Raw genomic sequence first — 26,145 nt, 5'->3', positions numbered from 1 at the left:
CTATTTCAATTTCTGTTGATAATAATTTAACTCTTAGGAGGTACTGATTCTCAAGAAACTCTACCCCACATATGTTATACAATCTCACTTCCTTTAGGAAATCTAAGGCCTTATACACATGTAACAACTCACTTTAATGACATATCAATTACTGGTAAAGAATAAGTTAGTAGCATGTCATGTAACAACACCTTTGGGGGGGGGGGTTCCTGCTGATTCATATAAATCTGTTTTCATGAGTCAAATGGCTTACTTGTTGGAACAATTATTATTTAGTCCCATGCCAATCATGATCAATTAAAGTTATTACATTCATATAGGACTTCATTAGCCATTCAATATATTCATTTTTTTTAAAGATGGTAAGGTATCATCTGAAACAGGATTGATTTCAAGTGACTAGATAGAGGTTCCTTCATTAGCAACTGTGGAGCAATTATTTTTTATTTTGATGTTCCCTACTTACTTATTCTACAGTGAAATATGTGAAATCTGATTTTGTTTGACCAACTGGTAAAAGCTAAGTTATATCATGTACAGGAATGCATAAGAAACACAGTAGGGTATCAACTTAAGATTATGCGCTTAGTAGTCTAGTAGCTTCTCAGCTATAAGTGCTTGCCAATATTTAGAGAGTATTTTGTTTGTTGATCAGAAATGAATTCTCCTTTGTAAGAAAACATTAGCTGTTAAATAGATGTAAAATAGAAAAGCATAAGTAACAGAATAAAGCAGATGTCAGAAGGACTCTAAGAATTATAGCAGTGAATGATGCAGTATTAATGAAACTGGGAAGAGCTGAGGTGGAAGCCGGAAGAGTTGGTGGCTGGGAATGTAAACATTTTCTTCAAGATATATGGCTTAGACAGTAAAGATACATCATAATGAGTAATAAATTGTTGCGAAGCAGAATACATAGTAGAATGTAAATAAAAAAAAAAAACCTAAATCTCAATGGTTGATACATTAGCTAACCTGTTTACACAGAAAGTGATGATGAAGAAATAACAAGATAAACTAAAATGAATCATCATCATTGACATCGTCACTGGTGTTCAGATGTGATAGAAAGAATATTAGTTTGGGCAAGGGATTCAAGAAAAGTCTCTATAATATCAAACATATCCTATATTAGGTTACATACAGATAAACAGCAGATTACTCTTCTAGATGGAAATAATACCAATTTTAAATCATCAAAAGTTAACAAGGGAGATTCAGTACAAAATACACAAACTAATTCTTACTTTAATTCCTTATGTCTTAGTACTTTACAAAAAGTAAGAATACATAAGATAATGTAGTCCTAGATACAATACATCTGAATAAAAGAGGCGAGAGTCATGAGCTGAAGCAACTTTGATCATATATCTGTTGGATCTTAGGGTTGCCCTGAGGCTGAACACCATGAACATTACTATACCAACCAGTTCTACATTCAGATTTCAGGTTTTGTATTTTTTTTTATATTTTCAAACTGAATATTAACTTCAATCCAAAAGAAACCAACAAGAAAGTCTATCTGCAAAAACCTCGCTTTATTTCCCTATAACAACCTCCAGTTTTATTTTTAATTACATCAAACAAAACAGAACCTCATGTCTCTAATCACACAAAGGAAGTTCATATTGTATGAGACATTATTCCTAGCTTCATAGCAATACAACCGTCCTTATATATAATTTCTCAAATGGAATAATTGGCACTTAGAGAAGGAATCCGGTTATAAAAGTTATTGCTACAATTCCACTCAGTAAGATATAAAAATAAAACAGCCACACCCAACAATAAATAAGTGATACAATATCAATGTAGAAAGTGTTTGAAAGTGATGTATATTGTGAGCGATAGACCCTTGTAACCAACATCAACTATCAAATGTTTACTTAAAACGAGAAGATAAGGATAGGAAAGCAATTTTAAACCTAAGAGAATTGTAAAGTCAAAAGGGTGGACGTTTTGAATGTGGGGTTTTTTAAATTACACCCTTTCCTATCTTGAGGTGTTTTTATAAACTGAAATAGAAAATAAGGGAGATGGAACAAATATCCAACATCAACATAACATTAGCATGTTATAACTGAAACTAGCTTACAAAAGAAAAAAAAAAGCAGTATGATAACAGATGTGGTGGGTGGCAATGTAAACTAAAGACATGTCATAATTAGGACAATAAAATAGTTTCTTTAAGATAGGACTTAGATAACAGACATTTCAGGGAATAATAATTCAATTATATAATTCTGGTAGAATTTTTAAAATTTTGATTGATGTTTCAGTTTTAACTTTGTGTGTGCATGCATACACACACAAGTGAATGGACAAATAAGAGTAGAACTCATATTTACTAGGAGTTACATATACTATATGTTGTTATAATAATAATAATAATCATTTCTACTAAAGGCACAAAGCCTAACATTTGTATGGAGGGACTAGTCAATTACATCAATCCCCAGCATTTCACTGATAATTTACTGACTCCACAATGATGAAAGGCAAAGTCGACCTCAGAACTCTGAGAGTGTAGTGGGTCCTTTTTATGTGCCACTGGCACAGGAGCCAGTCATGCGGGCCTGGTATCGATCATGTTCGGATAGTGCTTTTTATGTGCCACCGGCATTGACCACATTCAGATGATGCATTTTACATGATACCGGAACAGGAGCCAGTCAGAGGGCACTGGCCACAGCTACAATTTTGGTTTTACTTGACTCAACAGGTCTTCTCAAGCACATTATATTGCCTGACGCATCAGGGGCACTCTTAAATGGGCTGGACATGCAAAACTGGCATTGGCCATAGCTGCGATCTCACTTTAGTTGCTGAGTCTTCTCAATCACAGAATATCTCCAAAGGTCATGCTTCACCACCCCATCCCATGTCTTTCTGGGTCTACCTCTTCTACAGGTTCCTTTCAGTTAGGGAGTGGCACTTCCTCACGCATCTGTCCTCATCCATACATAACACATGACCATACCAGCGCAGTCGTCTCTCTTGCACACCACATTTGATGCTTCTTATGCCCAACTTTTCTCTCAGGTCGTTTACACTGTCGCATATGCACATTGACATTACACATCCAGTAGATCATACTAGCTTCATTTCTTTCAAGCCTACACATGTCCTCAGCAGTCACAAACCAGTTTCACTGTCGTGTAGCATGGCAGTTTGCACACATGCATCATACAGTCTACCTTTCATCTTGAGCAAGAGGCCCTTAGTTGAGAGCAGAGGTAGGAGCTCCCTGAACTTTGCCCAGGCTATTCTTATTCTGGCTGCTACACTCTCAGAGCAAGCACCCCCACTACAGACTTGGTTGCCTAGGTAGCGGAAGCTATTAACTACTTCTAGTTTTTCACCACTAGCATGTGATGGAATCTGTTTTCTGTACATCCTCAGTGTTTATAGCCCCTGTGCATCTGCCACACACCAAAACTATCTTCCTGGTTAACCTTCCTTTGATATATATATATATATATATATATCAATCACACACAGTCTAAGTTATATGAAATATATAAGAATATACAGAATTATTAAAAACTTGAAAGGTGGTTTGTAGTGATTAGTTGACCACGAAAATTGACAGCTGTACTTCCATACTCTCAACAATAGCTGTCATTTAACTTATTTGACATAAACAGGAAACAGTAGTCAGCAACAGAGAAAATAAAATACACAAAATATTTTAAAAGCTCTTTTAAGAAACAATTTATACTCTCTACATAGTAATAATAAAAATAGGACCAGAAGCAGTAGTTGTAGATGTTCAGCCTCATGTCAATCCTGATTGAGCAGATCTATGCATCATCAAATGTATTTTAGCTATGACCATCCGTAACAGTTCATCCAGACATTATTTAATGTCTTTTTTCCACAATGTTTTAAATAAAACACACACATACATACATACACATAAGCTTCCTAGAGTTTCTGTCTACTAGAGGATTGGTTTGCCTGTAGTAGTCTACTTACCCTAGATGCTGTGCAGTGGGACTGAACCTGAAACCATGTGGTTGCGAACTTCTTGACCACACAGACATTTCTTGTGGCCTGATTTTTCCTTCACATTGACAGGAGATATTTCAAACACAGTCAATCATGTAGATATTTTTTGTCTATTACCTAGGTAATTTAATTGATACTGGTGGTGGGGTAGTTGTGAAAATATAAGAATAAGGAAGGAGTGGAAGAAATTTAGGGGGCAATTGCTTTTGTTAGCACTAAACAGTTTCTACCTTTGAATAAATACTCGAGTGTATGTGTCATGCGTGAGCAGTGTGATGCTTATATGTCAGTGAAATATAGTTATTAAATAGCTAAAACTAGGTGAGGTAACAGGGTTAATGTGCAGTTTTAGCTGTTGGAAATCAGTGGTTGGAGGGAAACATGAGCAGCGAGGAAGGTAGAACAGTATACTGTGTGATTCTGAGAATAGAATATTGGATAAAGAAATTTTGCATAAAGTTGGCAGTGAGAGGAAATGGGACATAGATGGGCTTATTGATGAGAGGAGGAGAGACAAGATATAGGATATTTAGTAATCAAGTTTAAACAAACAGAGAATGGTGCATTTTGTTATAGACAAATTCTTGGAAAATAGGGTCTGTCTATTTTAGACTGCTCTCAAAATGCAGAGGTACTAAGAGAAATATCAACAATTGAGAAACAGAATATAAATTTTAGTAATAATATATTAAGTTTATTGCATCATCATTCAGTCTCCCTAAAAGTGGGGAGATATTTTGGTTGGGTCAATATAATTGAGAATCATTAAATGAAAACTTCAGTTAGATGGATATGGAAACAAGGTGGTATTCTCTTTAAGAAAAGCATTAGTGATAAGAGTAAAATGAAATAAATATGACCTTAGAAAATTAAGAGCCATATTGCAGGTTTACTTCACTAACAGCTTATTTCTACACTATTGTATTAAAACAATCTTATTAAACAGGTTATGCAGAAAAATACCAAAGAAAACGTGCTCAATTCATACAAGTTCCAAAATTAGGTCAAATAATCAAGTCAAAGCAGCACTAATAAATGACTAACACCGAGTAAGAAATCTTAACATTACAGCAGTACCTCAATACAATTGCTAACAAGTTTAAATAAACAGAAGTTAGTAGTTTCTTTTCAGCTATTATTTATTTGTTAAAGAAACACACACACACACACACACCTTTTTCATTAGAAACTAACAACTAAACCAGTATCAAAAATATATGGATCAATGGGGTGAGGGCACTCCTTCAAATTTACATTTATGAAAATATGAGATGTATTTTCTCATATGACAACTTACTAGGTCTTCTTTCTTGAATGACTTACATAACAGGAGCATTGCTGATCAGAAAGGAGTGGAGTATAGAAGACAGTGGTCTGTTGATGCACTTTTAAAAAGGTTCACTGATGTAAAAGTACTCTGGAGACACCTCAATGGCCAAAATGTTCATAAAGATGAATCAACAAGAGAAACATCTATGCAATCAACTGACCTGCTAGAAACAGCAGCTGAATCTCATTCATACTACATTATCTTAGAACAAAGATGCATCAAATAATGTCTGGAAATACAATAAGACAGGATGGGCAATGTTAGAACATCTTTGATCTTAAGCTTGCTTGATGAGGACTGACCTGGGACTAAACAAGAACATAAACAGAAACCTCCAAAAGACAAACAACTTTTTTGTAATCATTCAGTGTAATATATACATCTTGAATGTTGGTATCACCTGTTTTAATTTTCTGTTAATTAAATATTTCTTTATTGCCTACAGGGGGCTAAACAAGGACAAAGAGATTAAGTCAATTACATTCACCCCAGTGCGTAAATGGTACTTTGACCTCAGTGGAATTTGAACTCAGAATATAACAGCAGACGAAATACCACTAAGCATTTTGCTTGGCGTGCTAACGTTTCTGCCAGCTCACCGCCCTCTGTTAATTAAATATTAAAACTAGCCTGTTCCATCTTTGTCACTGCCTTATTTCACCATCTACAATCACTTCTCAATATCACCATTTAAAATGAATGCACTTGACTCTCTAACAGAACTCTCAGTGTTTTAGATATCCAGCAGCTCTGCTACCAGTAGTCCAAAATACATCTCATTCTCCTTCAGTGACCCAAGTTTCATAGTACCTCCTGTATCATTCATTTATTATAGACAGTAGTGGTGGTGGTGGTAGTAGTAGGAGTCATCCTCCACATTAATTATGTTTGCATTCTACAACCACATGGTTCAGAACTACTGAAATCCATAGAACCCAGAATCTACTAAAATCTCGTTCAAACTATTTCATTGCCTTCATAGCAGATCATGAACAGACATCAATAAATCCAATACTACTTTTTATGCAAAACTGATTACATTGAATATACTATGTTTCCTCCCAGTGGTATGCTGTCACTCCACTCTTTTCTGTTCATTGGAATTGGATGGTCTTGTACCTCTTCCACTCAGGCACTCCAGGTCCATTCAGCTCTCCATTTCTCAAAATATAAAGTGTCTTAATACAAGCATTCAAATCTCTCTTAAATTACTGTCTTAAAAAATAAAAAGACATAACATGGTCTCAAAAATTTGCAATGGAGTAAAATCCAGAATCTGAAGAAACTGGCACCAGTCTGTACTAAAATGCCTCAATAAATATAAGTACAATCAGAGTTGGAAATATCTTAGATCATAATATCTAGATCAAGGCTGACCTAAGACTAAATTACACCAACAACATAAAATACAAAATTTATACTCTAAGTGTATAATTTGAAACCTAGATTTTAATGCACTATCAACATGCAAAGACAGAGCAATACAATTTATAAGAGAGCATTATATAATATTGGTTACTCACCTGCGAACAAGAAACAAACTGTTCAGATTCTGTTGGATGGCATTGTGCAGACCAAACTATGCTGGAATGTGCTGAAGTAGGAAGGGAAAGAGAAAAAGAAAAAATATAAAATCCCATTAATGAAAGTTTTGTTATCATTATTACAGCAGAGGATTAGCAGAATAGTCTTACAATTTCTTCTGATCTGTTCTAAATTCAAGGTCAACTTTGCCTTTTGTCTATTCATCCAATCAAATACTAAAGTTAATATAATCAACTTCTTCCCCTTAAAATTGCTGGCCTTGTGCCTAAATTAAAAACGATTGTTATAATTTTGACAGATTTGTTAGAGCACTGCACTGAGCAAAATATTTTGCAGTATTTAGATTAAGCCCTTCATGTCCCAAGTTCAAACCTTATTGTGGTCAATAAAAGTACAAGTCAAAAAAGTATGGTCAGTATAACTGACTGTTCCTTCAATCAAAACTTCTGATCTTGTGTCTACATAAGAAATTATAATCATTATTTAGTTAGAGGAGAATATGGTTTCCCCCATGCCTGTTACCTTTGTAGCCCACCCACAAAGCAGGGGTGGGCTAAACAACTGATAAAAAATGCTAACCAGGACTTTGCCTATTGACTAAGCAGGTAGAGTTGAAGTTCAACCTGATAACCTACAGGTTGCTCTGATTACATTGAAAACCATAGAGAAGCCTCTATGCAATTGCTTGGTTATTAGAAATGACAGGCAAATTGTCCTCAAACTGCATCCTACCATTGGAAATAAAATGAGTAACAAAGGTTCCTTGTTCTAAATACACAATCAACTAACAAAAGAGTGTTGTACTTATGAGTCCAATGTCACAAGTCATGAAGTGCACAATTTTTGTCTGAAATAATTTGCTCTGTGATTTATAGTTTTTAGTTTCATGTTGAATTTTTTTTGTTTTATTCTAGTGTTTGTGTAATATATGAGATGTGTTCTGTTATATGAATTTTTTTTTTAACTCTTTAGCATTTAATCTGGCCATATCCAGCCAAAATATCCTACCTGTTTATGTTCATATTGACCTGATTTGGCTTCTGACACCAACCCTACTATATAATTCTAAAGATTAACAGTTACCTCATCAAAATCTCTGTGCTAGAAGATAATTCAAAACAATGTGAATGAATAAGCATTGCTTTTGACAAAAAGTGATTGTGAAAGGGTTAAAGATATATTTGTTATTTTGTAATCAGTGTACTTGGTTCTTGTAGTATATAAGATATGTAACTTTTTTACTTTTAATTGCTGCTGCAACTAGGGTACCTGTTATCAACTAATATTTGGTGCAGTCTTTGGATCCACTGAATCCTTCCAAATTGCTCAACTTATGCTAGCACAGAAGATGGCTGTTCAATGATAAGGTTTTACATGCAAAGATGTCCTTTTTTAAAGTTTCTTTAATGAATGAAAATTTAAAAGCATGTCCAAGTTGAAAATTTCATAAAGTCATGAAATTTACAACTTGGGCATGCTTTTTTAAAAGTACAATGCTTTCACATCAGTTGACCATGCATTAAAAGGGCATCATAGCAGCTTATTTCATAAATGAAATAAAAATTTAACAGAGAAACATTGGTTGGCAGGAATATAGTTCAAAATAGAATTCCCACAAAATTAGAATAACCATGGAAATCAACACAAATACATCATAAAAATCATGAAATCTACCAGAACTTGAGTGTTGTAGAATTTTAAAATCCAGTGTTAACATTTATCTAACATAATTGTGTATGAGCACATCAAACAAAATTACCCTGTGGTATTTGGGTACTGTGTAACAGATTAGTTAAACTTAACCGTTTCATAGACAACATACTGTAGTAGATATAACTGACAAAAACACTAGAAGACAGTGTCCCAGTATGGCCATAGGCCAATGACTGGAACCAGCAGAAGAATAATAAAATAGATTCAGAACATCATTAATTTCAGGGTTTAACCAACATTTATACTGTTGTTTAATTTATGTATACATATCACTACTCAATAAAGTACTTGCACTGAGAGACACCCCCTTTATAAGTTATCAACTAGAAATTACAACTTGTCTAGCATCATTCATGAGTGTAAATCTTTCCAGCAGAGCCAAGCAGCTTTGATGGTACCAGGGAATGTCTGGGTTCTCTATATTAGAAAAATAATCTACTTGCTTTCTTTTAAAATATCTTTTCCTCTCATTCATATCTCTAGCATAGTCATCATACTATACTCCAACAGGGAAGGGATAGCTACCACCACCAGCTTTGCACTACATGTTACTCCACATCACTATCCCATCATTTTCATTCCATGCCTTTTTCCCATGCTGGAATGCACTGGACAAGTCTGTTCTCTTGTGTTCTATATTATCTAACCCAGACAAAAACACTGAAAACTAGCCAACTTTGTGGCTATATAGTTTTTAGTGTGAACTAAGTGCATTTTATTGAAACACCAGCACTAGAGGGGCAGTCAATGTGGGAAAATTGAATAGTCCCTTATTTAGAATTATTGTCTTCCTAGACAAGTAATTTATAATGCAGCTTGCAGGGTCCATCTGTATCTACATAACAGTGATGTAAGAGGGAGAGGAATGTTTTAAATATTTAATAAGAAGACATGATGGTGATCTGATGTTGCTTGATAAACATGAAATTCCATTATGTTGGCAGAGGTAGGAAGGCAGGTGTTGCAAAGGTATCCTGGATTGGGAGTGATGTCTCTATAATATTACAAAGAAGAAATCTAGAGAACTTGCAAGAAAGTTATGTTTGTACAAGAATGAACACTTGTAGGCATAGACATGTAGAAATATTTAGAGAATTACTATGAGATGCCATTCACATGTAAAAAAAAAAAGTTGGTGTAAAGTTTTTAATGTTCCCTGCATCAAATATAGTAACTAGAAAAAGGAAATATGTGGTAAGGAAAAGGCAATATTAGTTGTTGACTAATATCTTTTCATTAGTCAATATTTTGAGATTTCTAGATAAACAGCAGGCAATGTAAGTAAATTGTTTTGTAATCAAAAGGCAATGATTACAAAACATTCAGCTTATGATCAGCTATTCAGAACTACAATGTGGAAAGTGTTAAACCAGACAATTTACTATTTCCAACATTTAATCTCTCAGCTTACCTACTCCATTATGTGATTCTCTTGTTTGTTTGTTACAGAATGCCAACTATGCAGTCTATTTTTCAACACTACTATTTATTTTGTAACTTCAGTCATACACACCTTTGGGAAGTGAGGTAGAAAGAAAGGAAGCTAAACAATTCCCCACCCTCTGGTAGGGGGTGAGGGAGACTATTTTCTGACACCAAGTCAATAAATCAGGAACCACTCCAGTCAAATTATCCTCCCACCATCTCCTTTATCAAACCCCCATTTTTTTTCTTTTTGATTTTGAGTTTTTCTCACATTTCCATCATAGTTGAAACAACGCTGGAGATAAGACCAAAAAAGAAACATTCAGTCTAGACAGAACAGATATGTAAAGACAGATTCCTGAGCTTCATGGTTATATTATACTTATGTATAGAAGGAAAAGTAGCAATAACAGTAGTTGTAATAATAACAATAATAATTACGCTACATCAAATAACTGCAAGCAAACATCAAATTTATAGGTGTGTGTGTGTGTATGGGAGGTGCAGGATCAGAAATATAATTTTAAAAAATATGCTATATTTGGCTAAATCCCTTTTGGTTTCATCCTTTGAAGATCAATTAAATAAGAGCCAGGCAACAAATACAAGGTGGAGGCACATGGCCTAGTAGTTAGAGCAGCAGACTTGTGGTTGAGGGATCGCGGGTCTGAATCTCAGGCCGGGCAATGTGTGTGTTTATGAGTGAAACACCTAAGCTCCACGAGGCTCCGGCAGAAGGTAATGGTGAACTTCTGTCGACTCTTTCGCCACAACTTTCTCTCACTCTTTCCTCCTGCATCGCACCTGTAATGAACCGGCGTCCCGTCCTGGTGGGGAACCTATACGCCAAGGAAACCGGCCCTTGTGAGCCAGGCATGACTCGAGAAGGAACAAACAACAAATACATGGTCACAATCCAATAATTGAAGCTAGTAAAAAAAAAAAACCCTCTCTGTCTCTCTCTCATTGCTTGCAACTGAGTATAACTTCACATCAACATGCAGCAAACAATTTGCTGTTTATTTAATACCCATGAATTTGCAAGCAGGCATCTTCTGACCCAGCAGAATGTCCAAAATGTGGTGGCTGGGAGAGCACATGACTAGTACTTCATCTTTCATCCTTCCAGGATTGATCAAACAAAGAGTTTGACAAATACTGCAAACCAATGATCAAAGGTATTACAACTATGAGCAATGTACTTAAGACAACATTATTCAATGCCCTGAAGACCGGATGGTTGGGCTGAAAACAAAGTCAAACAGCTAAGTAACTATTAATACTTGCTATAGCTAATGAATCTAATAAATGCAAAATCTCCAATGACAATATAGTGTGGGCTACATTTAGCTTCTTCTGGCCTCATGAGTATTGAATTTTTATGGATGATAAGCTATGCAATCAACATCTATTTTGGGATTGGTAAATCCCCCATCCAATACCAATTGTTTGATCTATCAGAATAATCTCCCATGACAGATAAACATGCCACACCACAGCACCATGGGGACTTCTTTTTAAAATGTGCCTCCTATAAACCATCCTGCAGCTGTATACCAACATACTCCTGCTCCAGCTTTCATTACTTTTCCAGTTCTTCCAGAATAAGTGTGTTACCCTAGAACAGTAAAAAGTTGCCAATGTTATTCCCCCTGTTCAAAAGGGGGGCCCACACATCACCTGCCAATTATTGTAGTCATTCTCACAAGCTTGATGAAGTCATTTGTCAGAAAGACACCCAGAAACTTCTGGAACTCTTATAAGCTTATTCTGCCTTCACAATTTGGATTTATCCCAACTCTAGCTACTAGGAATTCCTTCATTAAATTTCCTGAAGACATCACTTGAATCATCCATAGGTATGCTCATGGCTGGATGTTATTCAACTCAACTTCGCCAAAGTCTCTAAGTCTCTGCTACACAAATTATGTAAGGCAAAGTTCTTTGCAATGGGCATGAGGATTAATCTTTATAACTGTTTGAAATCCTTCATTTTCATGTTTATTTTTTGGGGTGTGAGTAGTCACAACACTAGGACAACATTCTGCATCTTATGTGATGAAATCTGGTATTCCACAGGAATCTGTTTTGGATCCCCTGTTATTTGCTGTATAACAATGAAATAAGAGCCAACTTAAAGCATGTTATCATCATTATTTAACAGATTTTCCATGCTGGCATGAATTGGACGGTTGACCAGAGCTAGCAAGTTGAAGAGTTGCATGAGGTTCCAGTCTGAATTCACTTGATTTCTACACCTGGATGTCCTTTCTAATGTCAACCATTTTACAAAGTATGCTGGGAGCTTTTTACATGTCATTAAGCTATACCGTGAGGTATAAAGAATGTTATAGAACTTAGCTGCAATCTGATCTGGACAAAATACAATGATTGCTGAATGGCAACTTAACCTGTCTGTGGACAAGTGCACCATTAAATATTTTAAGAGGAAAATGTTTATTTTGTAAATTAGGCAAGAGTAGCCTGCAACACTTGGGCTGCATATAACATTTTGTGTTTTTTTGTACAGTACAGGAATTACATAAATTTTTTAAAAAAATCTTTAGGGTTGATTGTTCAAATTTAATTTTTCTCAATTTTATGATTTTCTATACAACATGCATTATTAGTTAAATTATTTTTAGTAGTGTAGTCTCATTCACAATGAGCAGTATTTCATAAAGCCCACTGTAAGAGACTGGTTGTCTATATTTGCTGTAAAGCAATCTGATGCAAAACTCAATATTTGCATTGTCACTACCCAAGCTCCAATGGCAGAGCATTGCTCTTTAGTTAAAGAGCAACATCTTAATGAAAAAGAAAAAAAAACGCAACAAATATACATTTGCTAAAGTGACCATCTATAAACAGATTATATTTTAGTAAACATGTGAAATATAGGTAACTTGGATTAGAGTTAATTGTATTTTAGTTGCTCAGAGTGAATATTCTAACCATACCAAATCTTTTTTTCAGGCATTGCATACATTATCTAAATATACATGTCTTTTTAAAAAATGTTTTTTTCAAATAAGACTGTAGGGTATAAATAGAATTTGGTTGCTATCTCTAGCAGATAAACCAATTACATAGAACTTCTCTTATTGTCTCATATTTGTATATATCTTTTCAGAAGACAAAATATTTCATCACAGATGCCATAGAAATTGAAGTAACTTAATAGTAGCTTTAATGAAATTTATATCTTATGGCTTGCTATTTTCATAGAAAACATCAATAATAAAAATAAATGTCAAAATGTTCTTGGCAGTAAATAAATCATAAGAGACTAAGGATTTTCTTCAAAAATTCCTCAGAAATAAAGCAACAGTGGAGGGGTAGAAGTTATTAAAAAAAAGCAAATATTTTAATTACTCTATAATAATTTGAATTTAGTCTTCCCTCTTGTGAATTAATAAAAAACAATGAAAGTACACCCCAGGAATGAAAGCAACTAAGTACTGTGATATGGCATTCTCTTCCTGCAGACTTCTCATGGAACATTCAATTCTGTCCATCTGAAACTTTTCACTTATTTTCTATACTTTTGGAAGAGAGGTAGAGTGTGTTATGATCTTAACTTTCATTTATTTATTCTTTCAAGCTGAACTAGAATCAATCACCAATGGAAGGATATTGCTGAAAGTCCAGCAAGAAAAACAATGACAGCATCTCATGTTCATGTGGTTATTTTTTGTGTGTGCATGCAGATATGCCCAACACTTCAGTTTTAATGGCTGCTGATTCAATTCAACAAAACCAAATATTTTTTTTACAAAAACTTTCCAATCAAATTTGATTATAAAGAATGAATTTATATTTTTAGTAATGGACAAGCTAGAATTAAACTGTAAAGTAGTGCTTTTGTGCAAATTTAAAAATGCTATCCACAAAAGTGAATAACAGAGAACTTAGTGGAGATTGAACCCACAGATCATTTATTGGATACTTTGAAGCAGTTTGGCTTTGATAGTTCTACATGTTTTATCCGGACTGTTTTCTGCAGATACACAAACTTCGTTTTTACACATTATTTAGCTATAGTATCAAAGTTGAGAGCAATTACACATTTAGATGTACAGATGTGTTACCATGAAAGTGGACATAAGAGAGTTTATAGTATCACAGTAATTACATCAAAAGGCCAACAGTAAACAGTCAATTCCCATTAGGTTTCCATTTTTATCAATTTTCATGTATATCTAAACACACACATAGGCTGTTTAAACAAAGCTGTAAATGTAAATACCATAATGATCCTAGAGTGCATTACATCATTCAATATGATCGTGACACTATTGAAAATATCTTTAATTAGGGGGAGTAGAATTAAATATCTTATTCACAAGATGCAGTGTTAGTTTGATGTTATCTACTTTTGATCCAAGTCATATCTAAACAAACACTTAAATTGTAAGTAGGGTGCCTATGTGTGTTCAAGTGAAATATAGTCTATAGTTAAACTAAATAGACAGTGAGCGAAAAGGAGTTCAGTAGGAAAGACCAAGGAAATGACAAGTACAAGCAAGTCGACTGATATCTGTAGTGCAGTAATATTTTTACCTCACACATCATCTGTGATAGCTAAATCAGTGCCTAAAAACCATTCCCTAAGGTACATCCCAGGCATTGCTCTCACAACCAAAGCCCACAACTCGAAAACCTGCATGTGATTCAGACAACTGTGCTGCAGTAATATAAAGGACACTACTCATAAAATAGGCATTCACTCAAAACCACAGAGTAGGAGACCTAATTCAGAACTATCTCTACAATAATCTATTACAACCTACTGAAATATATTAGTATGCACTAATTGTAAGAAGCTCAACCTCTCTAAATGCCAACTAACACTTTCCAAAATTTTTGACAGTGAAAACCTAGAAATTACATCTTTTCTATTTCTTGCTTGAAAGGTATTCTATCAGACTTCTCTCTTGTAGTGTATATAGATAGTACACTCTTCAATCCCTATAATTAACTATAGTGTAGCTCAAGGTTTACTAATTTCTCTCAGTTTCTTCTGTACACATTAGTCATCTTGCTGTTATTTTTAACACTGCATTCTCTTACGCAAGTAATAACCTTTAACTTGATCTTCTGCATACCAGTATCATTCACATGTAACCTAGATATCTTATGATAAATAGACCTGCACTGCGGTCAATAATGAGTTAATGAAACATCCTCCTACAGGAGTACCACAATCTAGCAATGCTTCTGCTCTGCCATTTCATTTCTATGTTCCAGGAAAATCTAGAGCTCCACCAGATATTCCTACAACATACTGAGACATTTCTATGAGTAGGGCTATGGTACAAACAAGTTTGACACATTCTCATGGGAACTTAGAACATAAAGAACTGGAATAAACACTACAAAGCATTTTACACAGAGCCCTAAAATTCAAACTGTGATACCTGATTAATACTTTATTTTACTGATATGAGAATGAATGAAAGGCAAAGTAGATTCCAACAAAATTCGAATTTAAAACTCAAAACAACTGGAACAAAAAATCATAAGGTATTTGTTCACTGCTCTAGCATTTCTGTAAAACAGCTAACTTAGATACAATCTCAACACAAGTCTTGTACTACAGCTTTCCTACGCATAAACAACGAACAACTAAAACCTTGAAAGCCATTACAAATGCCAACTTAATCTCTGATGATCTTTTATGGAAAGGGCTTTATTTATGTCACAGCTAAAGTTGCATCACAAGAGTTTCCTCTTCAGAACCAGAAAATATTTCAGTCTGATTAGTTACCAACACTCTACAAAAGTTCCAAGCGTGATTCACAATGGAGTACTACTTCTCACATAACTTACTGGAAGCTACTGATGCACAAATGCACTTTAATCTCTGGCTCATAGTTATGTAGTTTCTTGTTTATTTTCTACCACAATACTCCAGTCCTTTGAACTATCCAGTTGCATAATTTATCTACATCTCTGGGGGTATCTCTAACTGTAGCGTTCTCCACACTCAGAATGCTATAATTACTTTGTCCAATCCTTGCTACCCATAGCTGCAATTTTCCCCTAGGATAACCAACTCACAGATATTCAAACTGAATAACAACTACATCCATCTCACTAGTGAGAGGGGATATGTAAGAGACCATATGCCTCATTTCTTTTGACTAAATATATAAAAACAGACAGACACACACAGTAATGTGGAGCAATAAAACACTTGAATTAATCCAGTCATCTAATTTTCAGGAGCAGTAATTGTTGCAGAAGGAAAGAAGATATTCCAATTCAATGTAAGAACTCCAGTACATCATAGCTGTGTGATTAAAAACTTATGAGAGGAATTTGATAGACAGAAACTGTGCAGAAGTCAGTCATAAGTATGTGGTCTTGTGTGTAGCATGTTTATGTTTATGCTGGTTAAAACAAGACATGTTTATGTTGCATTCCTGTGTGTTGTAACTCAGTAGCTTGATAGAGATTGATATAATTACTGAGATTGATAAACTGAAACCCTTGAAAGAAGAACCCAAGCATGGCCACTTTCCACTGCTGGAATCTAATGTTTTTTTCTTTCTGGTCTGGTAGGAATATACCTATTGTGATATTGCTCCTTCCATTTGATCATGTGATACTGCATACACATACATGTGTGTGTGTATGGTGGTGGGGGTGCATGCATAAATGGCTTTGTCACTCACTAGCTACTCCTTCCAATCCACCCATCTCTTATCTTTTCTCTTTTACAAACAGGCATGCAATCTTACAATCCTCCTATGACACAGAAATCATGCTGACAGCTGAGAAGATCATGATTATTGTTAAGATGCAGAAACCTAATAAGCATTTTTTTCTTTAATATGCAAGATACTGACATTTCTATCAATGATCATGACAAAAACCCATAATGCTGCATTAGCTGCTATGATGCTGTCTTCCAACACTTATAAGCCATCAATATTCATATAACAAGTCGGTGGTACTTCCTAAGTTAAATTCATTACATTTTGAAATTTCTTTAGAACACATAACATAATCTAAAGCATTTGCTAGCTTTTCTTTTGGGCAATTTGCCTTTAAGCATATCCCTTTTTTCTCTTTTTTTTTTTTCTTTTAAGAGAGAGGAAATTAAAGGATGGAATTGTATGTTCAGCTATTCTCTTCATATAGTTAATCCTGAAGTACCAACATTGTGTGTGTAGGAAGGAATTTTTGTTCTTTTGTTAAGTGATTACAATCACAAAATAACAATTACAAGGAACTTAACAGTCAATTAATTGATTTATTACAGTCCACACATCTCTACTGCATTGTGTATCTGTAATTTCAATATCACAGCTCATGTAACATTGCCAAATTGAATGTATCTGTGATTTCAACAGCTCTGCTCACCACATTGTATCTTTCTCATATCATAGCCTATCCATCCCTATTATATTGTTTACTTCAGCTAGGACATCAGTTTTTGAGATGTTTTTACTATATTTTTCATTTCAACTGATTCAGTTCAGGCATTTCTGAGTGACTTTTGCTATTTTTATATTTCAACATTGAATTTGTTAAATAGATATTGTTAAACTGAGAATTCATCAAAAAGTTCAATTAAATTAACATTTTCTTCTACTGATCCCTGTTTCAGCATAAAGTTCAACCACTGAAATCTCTCCCGCCATTTTCTCTCAACTGATAACTCATATTGAAAACCATCCATTTCAATGTTCTTTGGGGCATTGAAGAAGGTCCTACAATTTACAAGTCGTCCAGAATTATACAAATATTTTAAATTTGCAAGAAGAGACAAAGAGTGATTAAAGACAATTTTATTTATATTTATAAAGTGAAACTACACTTGGGAGTTGAAGAATTCAGTTAAATAACATGCTTAGTAAATAATAAGAGAGTGAAGGAGGAGGAGGATGTCTGAATGAAATTAACTTAGTAAACCTGGTCTTGTGCTATGAGGTCACACAATAGGATTGGTTTAGAATACGAAAATAATAGTCTGTTAGTTCTTTTTGTTCAATTTCCTTGTCATATACTGTTATTTAATTCTTCATTACTGGTGTTTAACTAAACAGCTGAACCAGCAAGCACCTAAGTCAGTGATAATGACTAAGGTGAACCTTTGTGCTTCTCTCTTCAACCAACAAGTGCAACTAGAGAACATAATTACAATTGTAATTAGATGGAAGGTGGTAATCAACATGGACATTACAAACAATTCCCTTAGCTATAAATCAACACACAAATTGTATCAAAATCATTTTTGATGTCTTGGATTATTTAAAAAAGGTGTAGTATTTTGGTATATCTTTACAATCTCATTTATCATCATTCAACAGAACTTCAGCCTCTTTTATCAAATTGGTATGGGTTTGACAGCTTTAGAACCCTTATTATAGATGTTTTACAAAAACTAATTTCTGTATTATTTTTTTAAATTGGTGTTGGTGGGGATGACAAAATATCTAAAACAGAATTGCATTCTGGTAAGAAATACGAGGCCAGTTGGAAATAGTCACATATTTGAAGTTAATAATGGAAGGACAATCATAAATATATCTCTGGTCAAATATTGAAATGGTGCTCTTAACATGTTGGATACCATGTATTTTTATTACCAAGAAGCTGGAATTGAAGAAGCACAATGAAGTGTACCTAGTCCACACAAGTTAGCCTATTATCTGTGTGTGTGTGTGTGTGTGTCAGATGACATGGACTGAACAGAGTGACACGACCTGTTCAATAGAGTACCATAGAAAAGTGGCAGAAAAAAATATGAAATATATTGAATTTACAGAAAAAATTGAGATTTTAGTTATTAAATTAGTTAAGCCAGACATCTAAAACAACTTAGTTATATATCAATTTAAAATGGGAGTGTGTATGTATGTGTTCAGAAACAGAGAGGGGAAAATGGAATGAAAGACACCTGGAAAAATAAGAGTAACATAGCTACAGAACAGATTACATACATACTCCCTAGTCTGTCTTCACACAGACAGACACAATGAACACTTGACATGCTTCATCATATGATCAAATGTAAAGAACCAACTACAAATCACATGACCAACAGAATAAAGAAGAAAGCAATTTTATATATATATATATATATATATATATATATACACACACACACGTCTATCATATTTATATTTTAAAGATAAAGGTCAGTGTTGACAGGGATGTACATTGACATGCTAGAAATAGTAGCCAAACCTCCCTTAAATCATATTCAAAAAGAATTGATGGTCTTGTCTAGAATGCCTTTGATCATAAGTCTGTTTGGGTGGGGAATGACCTAGATTTAAACACACAAAACTAACAAGTTGTAATTTAGAAAATATCAGAGTAAAAAAACAAAAGATATTTGAAATGAAAGAAACAAAGGAAATTAAAATGTAAACATAGCTAAAAGGTGAGGCATCAAGACCTCCACAACATATCAGTTGCTGCTCCTCTTCATAATAATGTATAAGGATTTCTTCAGTTAGAATGAAGATGTTTTAGAAGGGTAATATATTTATTTAATAAAACTGTTGTAACTTCAAACACTAGGTTTTTGCATTAACTTATGCCATATTTCTGGCAACAGCATTTGTTAATTTTCTTCTAGGGACCTTTCTTAACAACACTTATGGATATACAAAATATAAGTTTTTTCCTCTTAAAAAAAAACAAAAAAAAAACACTGCAAGAAAGGTGCCAACCTTCTCTCAACCAAATCAGTTAGTATGAAACTCACGTGTTTTATTGATCCCTGGAGATGCAAAAAAAGCATAGTTGATCACAGTGGAATTTGAACCAATGCCAGTAAAATCTCAACATTCATCCTGGTTCTCAACAGTCATGTAGTTATATCTCCCCCACACAAAACCTCCTAGAATTTTCTTAATGTGTAATAAATGAGATAAGAACTAAATAGTAAAATACACAAGGTTTCCTAGCAGACTGGCAGAATACCAACATTTCCAAAATACTAAATAAATAACAAAACACTACTTTCCACTCCAAAATGATACACATAAATAGCTCATTTGTACTTATACTTCCATATTTTGGAGCATGTTAACTCTTTTCTATTACCAATAACAGACCCACCACATATTTTCTCAATAGTAACCTGTACTGCTTTCAGGCATTTATACAAACTGTCTGTCACTTAATGATTTATGCTTCAGTTATATATAAGTGTTGATTTCTAACATTGATACAAGACCACGAAAAGGATATAGGCCCTCCTCATAACCTCCTTTACTTAACTGGTACTTATTTCATCCACCTCAATAGGAATATAGCCAAACTTAACTTTGATACTAGAATGCAGAAAAATTGAACTAATTGCAAGGAATATTGTTTGGTACTCAAGTAATTATTCTAACCATTGGCCCCTATTTTATTTATAAATATTAATTTTTATCTTTTAATATTTTGCATAACAATTTGTTCTTAACATACATAGATTTATACATACAGACAGATGTATTCCATAAACAGAACTGGCATATAGAAATATTTTAAATATATAGTTTGAAAACACAGGCTATGAAAGAAGCTTAGCTAATATTTGTGGCTTTTTATGAAAAGAAGACTAACATCATGGATAACAGTGTGATCTCTCAAATATTTTTCAACAACTGGTTCTATATCATAGATAAATGGCACTAAACTTTATTTCTTAATGGTATTTTGACAATGTAAAATTTGTCTTACAGTTGCTAAAATATTTGAAGGGTATTTCATAAAAGTACTGCAAAATATGAAAGGTTTCAACAAGTCTGATATCTTTGGCTAAATACATTTCAGAATCCTTTTAAATAACAATAATGAACAACTGTATGCAAATCTAAAACAAACCTGGTAAGTTTGTGGCTCTGGGTTTTTCCTCAATATATGGATTAGTTAAATTGTATACCCAAGAGGATTAATGAAACAATAAAACAAATACAAACAACAATTATTTTTGACAATGTTATTTTGTAACCCATATAAAATATTTGTGTGCCAGTAAGGATGTATCTATCAACAGAACAGCCTGTTCCTAAGATGCAAATTCTGCAACTCAGATTATATAATTAATTCTGCAAGTGCTACACACACAACACTCCTCTAATTCTTTTATACAAACTATCTGTCAATGATTTATGCTTCAATTATATATAAGTGTTGATTTCTAACACTGATACAAGATCACAAAAAGGATATACTGATTGGTGTTTGGAAGGGCGTCCAGCCATAAAAATCTTGCCAAAATTAACTTTGCCTGTGTTAGTGTTATATAAAAAAGCACTGAGTCCACTCTGTGGAGTGGTTGGTGTTAAGAAGGGCAGCCAGCTGTCAAATCCCTGCCAAAACAGACACAATAGCCTTGGGTAGATTTCTACCTGACTGACTCCTGTTAACTATCCTACCTATGCATGCATGGAAGACAGACGTTAAATGATGATGATATAAAAATGTATTTGAAAGTTGTGATGCAGAAAAATATGGGCAGTGACTAGAAAGGAATGATTGGGATAAGTATATCAAAGGATGTTTTACAGTAAAACATCCCTGCCTTGGATAAATACACAGCTAAAAGTAAAATCTTAGTACATACTTCACAACATATAAGATTGCCAAAATTGTAGTGCCTAAAACTAAGCATTCTCTTGAGAGAAATAATATACTCCTGTTTTGATAGGTGCTGAACCTACAAAACATCAACTACTAATGCAGCAAAAAAGTTAACAACAATATAGTGGGTGGCATTTTTTTTTTTTAATAGCACTTTTCAAGGACCACCCTGGGGAGCACAGATTCTACTTACTGCACACAAGTATCACCTTATGAAAGTTCAAGCAGAACATTATTACAACAGTCAGAGAAGCCCTGCAAAGGTCATGGGTAATCACTGACTTGGAACAGAAGGTACTTATGGCAGAGTTACACCAAAGAATAAATAGGCAAGCACTTTCTAAACAAGATGACATGTGATAAAGACCTCTCTAGAGAGAGAGAGAGAGAGAAAGAGAGAGTGTGTGTAAATGAGTAGAGATTGAATGATAAATAAGTATGTTGACAAAATTTTATTTTAATAAATACTTTCAATTCCTATAGTGAATCATGCCAAGTTGTGTTGCTAAGGACCTTAAAGAAAAGCATGTTCCCTTTTAGAAATTATATAAATTTACTCGTGGTTGATTAACTTAGGAAGACATGGGTCTCTCAACCAAGATGACTGGTGAAAATTTTTATTTTAGAGTGTCTGTGAAGTTAATGTATTATTCACCACATGGTCACGAGTTCAAACTTTGCTATTTGGTCTAAGACAAGGTTTTATACATATAATGCCTTAATTTAGTTAATAATACATGCTACTTCCACTTTACAGTTAAGTAGCAATAGCAAAGACATTTCTGTTTTTAAAAACAGAGGTTATTAACAATATGCGAATTGAAAAAGCTATCTCATGCATGCATGATGTATGTGCGCACATACACTGTGGTTCAGTTGTGAAGGAATTGTGCCTCTAGATTAGTGGTGTTCAGCAGCTGAACACCACTTGTATGAAGATTTCATATGCAGCTAGGACTGAGTTTGAAACTCATTCTTCTGAAATGATCTAGAAGTCACCACCACAAAAGAAATATAAAAAAAAGTAAACTATCAGCATTGCTTCAAATATTATTTTTATAATTCCTGAGAATGGGAAGTTTTACTTAAGAGAAATACAAAGAAAAGAGAACAAGGGGTGCGAGCAAAATGCTCAATAACCAAAAGAAGTTGGCAAGTAGATCCCTTACAATTAAAATCAATCCACACCAATGGAAGAAAAGCCAGGCAATAACAATAAAAAAAAAAAAAAAAAAAAGAGGAAAAAGAAAAAGAAAAACCTACCTCGATAAGTTGTGGTTGTATTCAGTGTTTCAAGGTCCCAGATTTTGACACTGAAATATATTTAAAAAAAAAAGAAAAAATAATAATCTTTTCTACTATAGGCACAAAGCCAGAAAATTTGGTGGGTGGGAATAGTTGATTACATCAATCCTATTGTTTCACGGTTACTTAATTTATTGACCTCCGAGGAGATGAAAGGCAAAGTCGACCTTGGCAGAATTTAAGCTCAGAATGTAACAATGGGTGAAATACCAGCGAGCTAATGATTCTGCCAGTTGGTCACCTTAATAATAATAAAATTAGGGTTGGTTCCTTTTAAAATCATCTTTCAATAATTTTCAGAAAACTCAATTTAATATGCAGTTCCGTATGTTTGTTTGTTAGTTAGTTAGTTAATTTTTTGGCTCAAAAAGCAAAAAGCAAGGCCATGTAGGGGGACATGGAGTTATGTACAGGGTGGTGTTCATGTAAAGAGTTCAGGCTACTTGTGATCAAGGGAGACTTTGAACCGAGCGGTCGTCGGCATCTTCACCATCTCGTCCGGCAGCTTATTCCACGGATCCGCAATATAGTTTGTTAACATTTATTTCTTCTCAATAGTATAACAGTGGAGAAAGAGCTTACACTGGGAAGCTTTGGTTTGACTTTACTGTTGTTCTGAGGTGCACACCACAAACTTGACAAATTGATAGGAAAAATGCTGTGTAGTTCACTCTCATCAGATATTTATTTATATATAATTGTAGTTTTGTTCACTTTCACTAATGTATCAAAACTGCCTATGAACATAACTAATGCAATCTGTGTTGCAATTCAAACTGCAGCTACACTATAGGACTTTGTCCATTATTTTTTTCTCTTTATTTCTGCATTTATTTTATTGACCTTAACCCTTCAGCATTCAAACTTCTGTCTAATTTAATGCTTATTTATTCACTTTGTTTTAAATTAATCATGCATTATCTTGTAGCTTTGAGATTTCAGTGATGTGAATGTATATTTTAAAAATGACATTGTAGGGTAGGTGTGAGAGGCTGAATCTAGTCAGTTTGAACATAAAACTAGTAGAATATCTGGGCGGGATATGGCCAGTTTAAACGCTAAAGAATTAAATTTTTCTTTTAATTATACCATCCTTAACATTTGTATATATCTGCTATTTTAGATCTCTTCAGAAGGACGCTTAAAGACAATTCATTAAATTATTATTTACTTTACAGAAGAAGAAAAGATATTCAAACTTTCTACACATATATGCAGAAAATAAATATGTCTATGTGAAAGTGGGTATTAGCAAAAATATACACATCACGATTGCCATCACCAACTTTTCACAATATATTAAAATGAATATTTTATAACACTATCACTTTTAAAATCAAACAGAAAATCCCAAAACAAAACTTTGTTTTTAATCAATATAATATATATTTTAAAAAAATCTTAGAAGTCCTTAGACTGGATCTAATCCAGTCCGTAAATTTTTACAAGTTATTAAATCAGATCTTTAAGTTTTTAGTCCAATGCAATAAACCAACTGAGGAATTTGTTGCTTAACATACAGACTAAACTTTTAGATCAACTTAAGAGATTGAATGGCAATAGCAGAATTTTGAACGGATAAGATATTAAACTATTTGCTGCTTGGCAATACTAAAAAGCTTTGTAAATGTGCCTACAAAGCCATCTTCCCCTCTGGTACACTACACACAAACTAAGTCAAAATACACTGCTAAAAATCGCATTATAAACAATGATGGTGATAATAATAATACTTACGATTTGTCATGACTAGCAGATAACACTTTTTTGGAATCAGCAAAAGCACTAACAGTAGTTACAATACTATCATGTTCCACAGAGGCAGACATTTGTACAAAGGTCTTATAGTTATCCACCAGCTGCCATATTGCAATGCCACCTGTAAAATTATATGCAAAACTATTTCACATAACACAAAAATAGGAAAATCAAGCAATTCTTAAGATAATAATAGGCAATTTCATAATTTCTGCTCAAAATTTAAAGGGCATACACATAAAATACAAACATAACAGACAAGGATTGACAGAATAATTAAAAAGATTTTAACCCTGTAGCATTTAAACCAACCATATCCAGTAAAAATATTCTTCCCGCTTTATGTTCAAATTGACCAGATCTAACCTCTAACACCTAGCCTACAATGTTAGTCTAAAAAATTACAAAGTCACATAATCTAAATCTCAAGGCTACAAGATAATACAAAATAAATTCAAAACAATATGAATAAATAAGCATTACATTTGATGGAACAATTTGAATACTAAAAGGTTAATATAAATGATACTAAACAGTAACACCAACGGATGTAGTAGGCTCAGTGATGGGGCATAAACTACTTATTGCTAATAAACTACACTGATTCGAAACTGTCATTCCTTTTTTTCCAGGTGAAATATATATATATATATATGGCTTCAGTTCTGTCATTGGAGCATGTTTTCTGTCTCAAATTGATATTTATAATGTTTAATATTCTCAATATTAAAATCACAGCAGTTTAATTCATTGTTTCATTCATTATTTAAGGATTGGCAGTTATTGCAGTTTCTACATTTGATACAAAAAGATTACAATAAAAGTAAAATTTCTGATATTGATTAACTTTCATTCAGAAAATGTTAGGGTGTTCATAATGAGTGAACCTCTACATGTTCACATGGCCAGCTAAAAATGATAGCCAATCTTAAATTATACCCTATTACCTTAATACACACAAATTAAAAAAAAAAAAATTCAATAATGTCTACATTATACAAATAAGACAGGATGGTCAGAACTGGAAAGATTTTAATCAGGACTGATCTGGATGATAAACAACTGCTTAAATAGAAGAAACTTCTCGTGTAATAGTAACAAGTAAGAAATAATTCCCATTGGAATAGGTAACAAATTTATAGGAAAATGATATAGCAGACCAAGTGCTCCTAGTATATGACAAATACTTATCCTATGAACTCCAAAGGAATAAATAACAGAGGCAACCTAGGCAAGGTTTGAAATACCTGAATAATATTCTGCTTGACATGATATGTATTTCAATGTTAAACTTTATTTACCTTAACTGTAGAACAAAAAAGATATCTCATGTTTTTAGTATAATGAAACAATATTGTGAAGATCTATAAATTTATGTCATAGAGGAATGAAACCAAATACTATAATGGCATTAAGCCAACACTAATGTTTCTAGCAATGAAGATAAAGAATCCAGGAAA

At 33.7% G+C, this 26,145-nt stretch overlaps 1 protein-coding gene across 1 annotated transcript in view; it reads right to left on the bottom strand.

The window, feature by feature from the left end:
• LOC115232325 (methylosome protein 50) overlaps positions 1 to 26,145 on the bottom strand; it is a 115,753-nt gene that overhangs the window by 32,652 nt on the left and 56,956 nt on the right. Inside the window, exons 3-5 of the mRNA XM_029802148.2 lie at positions 24,665 to 24,806; positions 22,886 to 22,935; positions 6,865 to 6,935 (exon numbers count right to left, since the gene is read on the bottom strand). Coding sequence (XP_029658008.1) covers positions 6,865 to 6,935; positions 22,886 to 22,935; positions 24,665 to 24,806 — 263 coding nt within the window. The remainder of the gene's footprint in view (positions 1 to 6,864; positions 6,936 to 22,885; positions 22,936 to 24,664; positions 24,807 to 26,145) is intronic.

Source organism: Octopus sinensis, linkage group LG2 (genome assembly GCF_006345805.1).
Source record: "Octopus sinensis linkage group LG2, ASM634580v1, whole genome shotgun sequence".
NCBI lineage: Eukaryota > Metazoa > Mollusca > Cephalopoda > Octopoda > Octopodidae > Octopus > Octopus sinensis.
This window is presented reverse-complemented; position numbering and strand designations above follow the sequence as displayed.